This window comes from Amaranthus tricolor, chromosome 5 (genome assembly GCF_026212465.1).
Source record: "Amaranthus tricolor cultivar Red isolate AtriRed21 chromosome 5, ASM2621246v1, whole genome shotgun sequence".
NCBI lineage: Eukaryota > Viridiplantae > Streptophyta > Magnoliopsida > Caryophyllales > Amaranthaceae > Amaranthus > Amaranthus tricolor.
In genome coordinates this window covers 31,486,402-31,498,844 of record NC_080051.1, presented here as the reverse complement: position 1 = coordinate 31,498,844, position 12,443 = coordinate 31,486,402, and the positions used below count along the sequence as shown (strand labels likewise).

General features: G+C 32.9%; 1 protein-coding gene across 1 annotated transcript; it reads left to right on the top strand.

Moving 5' to 3' along the window:
* Positions 1-201: 201 nt before the first annotated feature.
* Positions 202-3,635, top strand: LOC130813676 (uncharacterized). The gene is made up of 4 exons (XM_057679516.1): positions 202-1,200; positions 1,260-1,496; positions 1,662-2,102; positions 3,525-3,635. The coding sequence occupies exons 1-4, from the start codon at positions 202-204 to the stop codon at positions 3,633-3,635; spliced, it is 1,788 nt and encodes a 595-aa protein (XP_057535499.1).
* Positions 3,636-12,443: the final 8,808 nt, after the last annotated feature.

Sequence of the window (12,443 nt, the reverse complement as noted above, 5' to 3'; positions counted from 1 at the left end):
GGTTGTCAAGCCAAGGGGTGGGGTTTTGGGTTAGCACAGGATAGCATAAATTAGGGCATTACTATATTTAGTTTAATTGTTTGTTTAATTGAATAATTTGTTTGGTACTTTGGTTCATTGGTTGCAAGTTGACAAGTTGTTACTTGATAGTTTGAATAATTAGATTGAATAATTGAGTCATATTTCTAATTTAATTAGGAAATGTCAAGTAATTCAAGTTCATCTTGTTTGAAAAAGTCAAAAGCAAAGGAAAGACAACCCGATCTTCGTGAATTATTGTTTAAAAGAATGAAATCCCAACAAACATCTAACGAAGGCAATGAATCTTCTCCTTTAAGTTCCCCTCTAAGTCCTCCTTTAAGTTCCCCTCCAAGTGAAGATGTTAATATGGAAGTAGGTGGTTCAAGTAGTTGTGATGAACCATTGGATGATGAATGGGTGTATGATGTTGAACTTCTTCCTCATGACCCGGGATTGAGGAAAAACATAATGGATTATCCCCCTAATGAAAGAAATCCGGTTAGGAGAGCATATATTCTTAAAAAACCTTGCCAACCAAAAACTCATATTCGTTTGAATGCATCCTTAACTTGTTTGAGATTTCTTTTGGGCCAAGGTTTGGCATTCCGAGGACATGATGAAAGTGAGGAGTCATATAGTAGAGGTAACTTTCTTGAGCTTTTGAAGTGGTTGGGGGGGAAGGTTGAGGAAATAGGAAAATATACTTTCCAAAATGCACCCAAAAATTGTCAATTAACATCTCCCAAAATTCAAAAAGACATTATCACTTGTTGTGCAAAAGAGACTACTAAGCGCATAATAGAAGAGGTTGGTGATGGTTACTTTTCTATTTTGGCCGATGAATCAAGTGATGTGTCTCAAAAAGAACAACTAGCTCTTGTTTTGCGGTTTGTTAATAGAGAAAATGGATCGGTAGTGGAACGCTTTTTAGGCATTCTACATGTGGGTGATACTACCGCTTTGTCTCTTAAAAATGCCATTATGTCCTTGCTTATGGAACATTCATTGAGTCCTTCCATGATAAGAGGTCAAGGGTATGATGGGGCAAGTAACATGAGGGGTGAAATCAATGGCCTCAAGACTTTGATTATGAATGATACTCCAAGAGCCTATTACATTCATTGTTTTGCTCATCAACTTCAACTAACTCTAGTTGCGGTTGCTAAAAAGAATTTAATTGTAATTGGCTTTTTGACGTACTTGCAAACTTGTTAAATGTGGTGGGAGCTTCTTGTAAGAGAAGAGACCTTATTCGAAAAAACCAAGCTCAAGTAGTGGCTCAAGCTTTGGAAGTGGGGGAAATTGAAAGTGGATCGGGTTTGAATCAAGAACGTGGTTTGAGTAGGCCGGGAGATACACGTTGGGGATCTCATTACAAGTGTCTAATAAGTATCATCAACTTGTTTCCTTCAATTGTTAAAGTGCTTGAGGAGATTGGAGAAAATGGCTCTCCGGATGATAAGCTCAAAGCTCAAGTTGTTTTAGGATCTTTGGAGTCCTTTGATTTTATTTTTATGGCTCATTTCATGTTGACTATTTTTGGCTACACTAATGATTTATGTGTTGCTTTACAAAGAAAGGAACAAGATATTGTGAATGCCATTAGCCTTGTTAAAAGTACAACGAATGTGTTGCAAAAGATGAGGGATCAAGGATGGGATAGTCTCTTAGACAAAGTCATTTTATTTTGTACTAAACACGAGATTGATGTTCCATCTATGGATGCTCAATATGTACCTCAAGGAAGATCAAGACGTTTTGCTAAACAAGCAACAAATCTACATCATTTTCGCGTTGACATTTTTTTGGAAGTAATTGATTTGCATCTTCAAGAGATTGATAACCGTTTTAATGAGAAGAACATGGAGTTACTTACATGCATGGCTTCCCTGAGTCCTAGAGGTAACTTTTCATCTTTTGATAAAGAGAGGATACTTAAACTTGCTTCTTTATATCCCGAAGAGTTTTCATGTTTTGATTTAACGGCTCTTGATCTTCAACTTGATGTCTTCTTGGATTCTATGCAAAATGATGAAAGATTTCATGATTTGCAAGATATCAATTCTCTTTCCATGATGCTTGTTAAAACAAGGAGACATGAGACTTTTCCTCTTATACATTTGCTAATCAAGTTGATGTTGATTCTTCCTGTTGCTACGGCAAGTGTAGAAAGAGTGTTTTCCGCAATGACGTTTGTCAAAAATAAGTTGAGAAATAGCATGGGTGATCAACTAGTGAATGATTGTTTGGTTACTTACATTGAGAAGGAAGTGTTTCTACAAGTTTCTGATGAAAAGATTATTGATCGCTTTAAAAATATGAAAACTCGAAGGATGAATTTGTAATTTTTATTTGAACGCTTGTATTTTTTTTTTTAATATTTTGGATTGTAAAACTTTTAACATCGGATTTGATATTGTAAATTGTAATTTTCTATTTTTCTTGTATTTTTCTATTTTTCTTTAAAAAAAAATTATTCGGACGACGATCAAATTATTCGAACGACGTGACGTTCGGATTTTGCCCCCCCAAATTGAAATTCCTGGGTCCGCCACTGTATATATATATATATATATATATATATATATATATATATATATATATATATATATATATATATATATATATATATATATATATATATATATATATATATATATATATATATATATATATATATATATATATATATATATATATATAGTATTATTGGTTTAGTGGTTGTCCCATCTTCGTTCCATATAATTTTCCTCTCATTTAACGAAAAACGTTAAGAAATAATTGGTGAATATAATAAGAAAAATGACACGTAGATAGAAGAAACAATATGGATATTGATTAAGAGAAGGTGAATTTTCAATAAGATTAAAAGATAGTTATGAGAACTATTGCCAAAAGAGAAAGTAGTGCAAATCAAAAATTAGATAGTTAAGTGCAAATTATATAAGAAGTTGGGAGTAAATGGTAGTTAAAGTAGTTTGCTAAATTAGTTAGATGAGAATACCCTTCTAAATGTTGATGATCATGTATTAGGATTCTAGGTTTACCTACTTCTAATTTCTTATATGCCTTTAATTTTGTTTAAATAAAGCGAGCTTTGATCAACCATAATCTTTCATTCAATTAATTTGAGTTTACTAACATGAGCTTGTAAAATTTTGATAAAGTCTTATGAAAGTAGTACTCACAAATTAAATCCCCTCTTAAGTTCTTGATGTGCTAATAATTTTCTAATTAGTAATCGAAAGGCTTCTCAACAAAGTAAAAGGCAATAATATATGACAATTCACATCTTAGTACACGTGTTATATCTTGTTATCTTAATACTGTGAAGAAACTAACTCAATCAAAAACATATTATATTAAGAAATAAATTTAACTTAAAATTTAAACTGATAATACGTAATGTTGTAGTTCAATATATTTTATGTATTTTATCATCGAAAATAAATTTAGAAATGGAAAAATGTATGGAATTCGTATAACCTTATATTACCAATTAGTTCTCTATAGCTACCAATCTATATGATATGAAGGCAAAGGTGAAAAAGATTCACGCGATTAGTTGCATTGGCAATCTATACATCACTCATTATGACCTAAATTCTTACTGAATTCACAGCCCCAACCAATGTTTTATTTTTCTTTAGAAACAATAGAGAAATATGGAGAAGCTTTGTGTCATATGCATCATGTGAAATTTGCCATCAAACCATATACATGCCAAGTATTTATAATCTTAAGTAACCTAAACACCTACTGGAGTTAGAGTATATGCGTACATTAGAAAATTTAAATTTTTATATAATTAGAACTTTATCTTTTATAAGTAATGATGTTTGGAGATCGAGTTATATCGGGATATTTTTGGGTAAATAATATTTTGGAAATTCTCTTGTATATATTTAATTGTGATAATTTAGGAAGTTGGTATCCTAATTTATCTTATTACCTAGATTAGCATATTCTAGGATCTTCCATGTACAATACATATACTGTGCAATTGCCAATCAATGCAGGGGTGAGTTTTGCATGCTTAATTGAACTCTTCATGGTATCGGAGCCTCTAACCTAAAAAAAAAAAAAAAAAAAAAAAAAAAATTTTTAAACAATTCGTGTAGTGCTGTACAATTATTCCCACTCTTCTTCATCCAAAACAATTATTCTAACCTAAAAACAATTATGGTGGGCGACTCTTCTTCATCCAAAATTCAATCTTCTTCTCCGTTCTACCTCGGACCACAGGATCGGCCGGGGGATTTTATCACAAATATTCGCCTAAAGCTTCATAATTTCAATGAATGGTCTCATGCCATTCGTATTGCTTTGCGTTCTCGCAGAAAATTTGGTTTTTTGGACGGGTCTATTACCACCTTCGAACCACCATGTACGAAAGATGATTGGATGACGGTCCACTGTATGCTGGTTTCGTGGCTCATGAACACCATTGATTCTGAGGTAAAATCAATGCTCTCTAATTATGAAGATGCTAAAAAGTTGTGGGATGATTTAAATGAGCGTTTTTGTATTGTTAATGGACCTCGCATTCACCAACTTAAATCTGCAATAAATCGTTGTGAACAATCTAAAACTATGCCTGTTGCGGTTTATTTTGGAAAATTGTCTGTTTTGTGGGATGAATTAGATAAACATGAGCCATTGATTAGTTGTGCTTGTAATAATTGTACTTGTGATGTTGGGAAACAACATGCTGCTAGGCGAGATGCAGATCGTTTCCAACAATTTTTGCTTGGTTTATATTCGGAGTATTATGCTTCTCTTCGATCTAATTTGTTATCCCAAGATCCCCTACCTACCCTCAATCGGGCGTTTCAAGCTACTGTCCAAGAGGAGAGGGTCCGTGGGATTGCTCAAGGGAACGAAGAAGAAGCATCGCCATACCCTTCTACTGCTGTTGGTTTTGCTGTTCATGCTATATCTTCTGGTAAAGGTCGTGGCACAAGCGTATATGATAAAGGTCGTGCTGCATCTTCTACTGCTGTTCCAGTGTGTGATAAGTGTCATAAGCGTGGTCATATTACCTCTCACTGTTGGAGTGATAAAACTTGTGAACATTGCAAGAAGAGGGGTCATATTCAGAGTGCGTGTTATGAGTTAAAAGGCTTCCCGGAGGGGTATACTCCACGAGAAAGAGCTGGGGTCTCGCCTTCTACTAGAAGCAACAAGGGTTCAACTGCTCCTCGTGCAAATGCTACTACATCAACTGCTTCTGTCCAGGGTCCAACTGTTTCCAATAATTCAAGTGCTCAATTGTTTACAGCCGAACAGTGGAAGGCGATCACAGGATTATTTGGTAATTCTACATTTCCCGACAATCGTTTGAATGGTAAGTTTGATACTACCTCTTGGATTATTGACACTGGAGCTACTCATCATGTCACCGGTGAAAAATCTTGGTTATTTAATACAAAATTGATAAGCTGTCCAGTTGGCTTGCCCAATGGTGAAACCGTACATGCCACATTACAGGGTTCAGTGCGCTTGTCTGGTTTCATCACTCTTTCTAATGTTCTATATGTGCCTACTTTAAGTTGCAATTTACTTTCTGTTTCTCAACTTAATGATAATTTACAAACTATTGTCCAATTTAATTCTTATATGTGTGCAATACAGGACCCCATGAAGAAGCTGATTGGAATGGGAATTAGGAGAGATGGACTTTTCTATTTTAGCAACACGGCAGGGGTACCTTCAGTCTCTGCAATTGAAGCCTCTTCAAATCTGGAATTATGGCATAAGCGTATGGGGCATCCCTCCGAGAGAGTAGTTAAGTTGCTTCCTCATGTTAGTAGTCATAAAAGTCGTTTGAATAAAGGATGTGAAGTGTGTTATCGTGCTAAGCATCATAGAGACAAGTTTCCTTTAAGTGCAAACAATAGTTCTAGAATTTTTGAGAAAATTCATTGTGATTTGTGGGGTCCTTACAGACATGTTTCGTCTTGCAAGGCTCGTTATTTTTTGACCATTGTTGATGATTATTCCAGGGCTGTTTGGATTTATTTATTATTTGATAAAACGGAAGTGTTTCGTACCTTTATGACTTTTGTGGCTATGGTTGATAGACAGTTTTCCCAAACAATTAAAATTGTTCAAAGTGATAACGGCACTGAATTTAATTGTTTGTTTGATTATTTTCATGCCACGGGTATATTATTTCGATCTTCATGTGTGGGAACTCCACAACAAAATGGGAGGGTTGAGCGAAAACATAAACATATTCTGAGTGTTGCAAGAGCTTTGAGGTTTCAAGCAAATTTGCCTATTTATTTTTGGGGAGAATGTGTTTTAACTGCAGCTCATCTTATTAACCGCACTCCTACACCTCTCTTGCAAAATAAAACCCCGTTTGAAATACTTTTCAATAAACCTCCCATGTTTGATGCAATTCGTATTTTTGGTTGTCTATGCTTTGCTCACAATCAAAAAACCCTTGGTGACAAATTTGCAAGCAAAAGTCGTAAGTGTGTGTTTGTAGGGTATCCTTTTGGTCAAAAAGGGTGGCGCTTGTTCGACCTTGATGCTCAAGTCTTCTTTGTGTCTAGAGATGTAAAGTTTTTAGAGGATATTTTTCCTTTTCAAAATCCGAAAGATGTTAATATTAATCCTAATACTTGTTTCTCTGATAAGGATGTTCATATGGATTTTTCGGATATTAGTATTAATGATGTGGTGTGTGAAGAGGAGAGTGATGTATGCATAGAGGAAGTGATAGAAAATACAGAAAACGGAGGTACGGAGCACCAACAAGACCTAGTAAATGCTGACACCCCGTTGCCAGCAGCCCACCCAGCCTCTGATCAAGCCGCTGGAAATCCAATGCCTACTGGTCCAACGAGTAGTGACAGCTCGTCAATGCAGCCACCCCACGCTTCCAATTCTCATGATCATCTTGATGACGTTCCTTTAGGTCGAGGCTTGCGTGAAAAAATCCCGAATGTGAAACATCGAGATTATGTTGCTCATAATGTGTTTGCTAAAAGTCCATCTTCCTCCACTTCCTTTTCCGATTACTCTTCAGGTACTCCGTATCCTATTGCTCACTATATTAATTGTGATAATTTTTCTGTAAATTATTTAAAGTTTATTGCAGCAATTGTTAAGGGTGATGATCCTAAGTCTTTTAAGGAGGCTATGAAATCTGAATGTTGGAAAAAGTCAATGCAAGATGAGATTCAAGCTCTTGAGGATAATGGGACATGGACTTTAGAACGTCTTCCGCCTGGAAAGCGCGCTCTTGGTAGTCAGTGGGTGTATAGGACAAAATACTTGTCCAACGGTGATGTGGAAAGATTGAAGTCTCGATTGGTAGTGCTCGGTAATCATCAACAGGAGGGTATTGATTACAATGAGACTTTTGCTCCAGTAGCCAAGATGACTACAATTCGTACTTTTCTTGCAGTCGCAGCTTCTAAAAATTGGGAACTTCATCAACTTAATGTGCATAATGCTTTCTTACATGGTGATCTTGATGAAGAGGTTTACATGAAGCTTCCTCCTGGTTTTCAGAGTTCAGATCCGTCTTTGGTATGCAGACTACGGAAATCATTATATGGTCTCAAACAAGCGCCTCGATGTTGGTTTGCAAAGCTTGTTGTGGCGTTAAAAGAGTATGGTTTTCTTCAATCTTACTCCGATTATTCATTATTTACATTTACTAAGGCATCAATTCAAATAAATGTCCTAGTTTATGTTGACAATCTTGTTATTTCTGGGAATAATTCTGCTGCCCTTCAAGCTTTCAAAGCTTATCTTAGTGATTGTTTCAAAATGAAGGACTTGGGTCCTCTAAAATATTTTTTGGGCATTGAGGTTGCACGAAGTTCTGCAGGATTGTTTTTGTGTCAACGAAAATACACTATGGATGTTATTTCTGAAACGGGCTTATTGGGAGCAAAACCAAGTGGGTTTCCAATTGAACAGAATCATAAACTTGGCTTGGCCAAGGGTGAGTTCCTTGCCGATCCGGAGTCATATCGTCGCCTTGTTGGGAGACTTATATATCTTGCAGTCACGAGACCTGACTTGGCTTATTCAGTTCATATATTATCTCAGTTCATGCAAGCCCCTCGTGTTGAGCATTGGGAAGCCGCTCTTCGTGTTGTTAGATATTTGAAAGGTACTGCAGGACGAGGAATTTTGTTGAGTGCAGATTATGATTTAACTCTGGAAGGTTGGTGTGACTCTGATTGGGCAGCTTGTCCTATCACTCGTCGTTCTCTAACAGGTTGGCTTGTTTTCCTTGGTAAATCACCAATCTCTTGGAAAACCAAGAAACAACATACAGTGTCTCGGTCTTCTGCAGAGGCCGAATATAGAGCAATGGCTTCAGCAACTTGTGAACTGAAATGGCTAAAAGCTTTGTTGTTGAGTTTGGGTGTGCAACATCCAAAGGCTGTTCGGTTATTTTGTGATAGCTAATCCGCGTTACATATTGCCCGGAATCCAGTATTTCATGAAAGAACAAAACATATTGAGATAGATTGTCACTTTGTTCGTGATGCAATTAATGATGGTCTAATTTCTCCCTCGTATGTTTCCACTACATCTCAATTGGCAGATGTGTTCACAAAGGCGCTAGGAAAAACTCAGTTTGACAAAATTCTTTTCAAGTTGGGCATTCTTGAACCACATGCTCCAACTTGAGGGGGGGTATCGGGATATTTTTGGGTAAATAATATTTTGGAAATTCTCTTGTATATATTTAATTGTGATAATTTAGGAAGTTGGTATCCTAATTTATCTTATTACCTAGATTAGCATATTCTAGGATCTTCCATGTACAATACATATACTGTGCAATTGCCAATCAATGCAGGGGCGAGTTTTGCATGCTTAATTGAACTCTTCATGTTATCTGTCTCTTTTGTTAACGAATCATAAATAAATGTATTTAATTGGAGTAAGCCAGTAACGGTAAAATATTTTAGTGTAATTTTTTTGAAAAATGTACAAAATTTCTTTAGAGTTTTTCTCAATAATACTTAATAATTAATATTTTATATTTAATTAATAATATTTGTATTTCATGAATATTGAATATGATAATACATCAATATCATTTAAAAAAAACTAAATAGAATATGAGTAAGTAAAATAAAAATAAATTAATAAAATAATAAATATATTTTTAAAGGTTATTTTGTACATATTATAACAGGCAACAACCAATATAAAATTTTTACTAAATTTTTTTTACGTCAAGCAAGTACAACTAAATATTTACCAAAAAAAGGCCAAAATGATTTGAACATTAAATTATCAACCATTAATTAATAGAAAAATAACATCTCCACATTTTTCATAAACATACGTGTCGGACTTATATATATATATATATATATATATATATATATATATATATATATATATATATATATATATATATATATATATATATATATATATATATATATATATATATATATATAATTGTGTAGAATTTTTGCATTAATTAGTACTCACATTGAATATGTAATTTGTGTGCTATTATACTTTCGATAACGTAACTAAGTTATCAAATATTCCCATCTCTACCATATTCCATTTATTAAATTAGGGACGTAATAATGATATAAGAAACCTAAAAATAGTTTCAAAGAAATTGATCTCCACATTTTTCGTAAACACATATCTACGTTTAATTTCCATTTCCATCAAAAATAATACAAAAAGGAAACATGATTAAGACTAATCGTCAATTACGAAGCTATAAACACAATTTTTATACCATCACTGTCACACTCATCATCACTAGCTATTTATTTGATGTACTCTTGTTTCTATGTTATATTCCTAATGGAAGAAAGATCATGGAAGAAGAACTGTTTTAATATTCTTTTTTTTTTATTTAATAATTCTATGAAAATTGTACAACCACTAATGTTACTTTCAAGGAAAGTAAGAGCAATAGGGTTTTGGTCCCACCCACCAACTAATGTCTTCATCCAACTATTCATATAATAGAACTATAGAAGTAATAATAATATTAATGTATAATTATCTTATAATTATTGTAAACAACTCGATTCAGCATTTAGTGATTTACTAGACAAATATATAAAATTTAAAGCGTAAAATGACAATTTTCTATAATTGTTGATTTTGTGCCAAACTTTGCTTTTTCTTTATGTTCCCACAAGATGCGCCATAATAAGTTTAATCATTTACTTAATCATGATCATCTTTCTACAATCTCATGTTAATCACACAATTATTAGTTTACAGTACTATCTTGACAACACACATTACAACAATTGTGAATAATTAGTGCCTTAAATTTGTATTATTCTAATTATTCCAATATTTTGTTGATGGTCCAAGTATTTTTATACTCATATATATAGCACATGATATGTTGTGTATAATCTACAACAAATTAGTATTCAATTACGCGTACTGTATGTGTACTGATATAAGAACAAGATGACTTATTTGATAGGTTTGGTAATCCTATGACAATTGAGTAGGTTCTATATTATAAAATACAAACACCCTACATAAATTGGCATGATAAATATCGGTAACATATTTCTAAAATTAAATTCCATGCACTTATAAATAGCCCTCATGCGGGCATATATATGTATTTCTAAAATGTTATTTGCAGCGATGTTGTATTATGTTTAAATGAAAGAAAAAAATATAGAAAAGAAAATAAAAAAATTGTATTAAATTTTTTTTAATGTGGATATAGTAACTTATAAAGTTGAGGTTTCCTAAACTATCTAGTTGTTAGAGTATAAAATATATCATAGAGCCTTAATAATCAACTTAAATTTTTGGTGAAATTGATTTCTTAACATGATATCAGAAGCCAACCCGGTAAGAGGTTACGGGTTTAAATCTCAACCATCAATCACTCATTTAAAGTTTAATATTCAACGTCAGGTATGAGGAGAGTTTATGTTGTATCCAAACTTCTATCCCAATAGGCTTTCGTGTGAGGGAACATATAAGAGTATGTGTGAGGGAGCGTATAAGAGTATATAACATATCATGTGATCTAAGCGTATAACAGTTTACGATTTTCACCAACTCAGCTATTTGATCGAAAGTTCAATACACTAAACCAAATTAAAAACTTGTTTTTTTAGAATGTAAATGGCTGATCAATGAATTGATGATAAGTAATCACAATGGAAACATAATTCAAGCAATCATGTCACAAGCAAAAGAACATATCATGATGCATGATCAACATGTGAACATATCATTGATTTATCAAACGTACCCAAGTCAGCTTGGTAGATAGTAGATACAAGTATATATTGTCTTTTAGGGTATGGGCAAAGTGCATGCATGTGAACACATGGGCCATGCATGCAATCCACTTTATGGCATGGTTCTATAAATTTGGATTTAAAGAAAAATACCAAGAAAGTAAGGCTAACAACTCAAAAAAATTCTCAAAAACTTTAAGGCATATTCCTAAGAATCCTATATTTTTTTTGTTAGAATATAAAACTAATTGTAAATCTTTAATTATTAGTTTAAATTTTAAATAAGATGATTGGTTGACATTGAATTGAAACAAATTAAAAGCTACGAGTTTGATACACTATCATTTTATTTTGAAAGTTTTTCACCTCTTTAATTAACGTCTTCCAATTTTAGTTGAGTCCTAAACTACTTAGTATTTTATGTACAAGAACATATAAATCAAACAATAAGCAATTAAATCAAGATTTACGAAGTTCATTCAATGTGGGTTATGTGTTTATAAGGGTAGAGGGTAATTTCAAATTATAAAATAATTACATGATTTTGAAAAATTGATGACGTGTGTGTGTGTGTATATATATATATATATATATATGTATGTATATATATATATATGTATGTATATATATATATATGTATGTATATATATATATATGTATGTATATATATATATATGTATGTATATATATATATATATATATGTATATATATATATATATATATATATATATATATATATATATATATATATATATATATATATATATATATGAGAAAGCCCCAACAAATAGTATGCTATAACAAACCCCACAATAACATAGTATTATTGCCTAAGTTGCACTAAAACGGACATGGACATGGACACGGACACGGACACGACACGGGTACGGGAAAACGCCAACTTAAAAATGGTGGACACGGCGACACGAAAATGGTAATATAATAAATATATCAAATTAAAGATAATTTTACAATCTTTCATTTGATATATGTAAATAAACACTTTAAAAACATAAAGCTTACATAAAATGCAAATAAGTACCAAATAAACATGAGTATTTAAAAATAGTCATACAAACCAAATCAAAGAAAATCAAAAATTTCGATTTTTAGGGATTAGGGTTCGACTATGTTCGAACAATTAAACTTCGAATCGAGGCTTTGTCTCTTCGAGGCTCGAG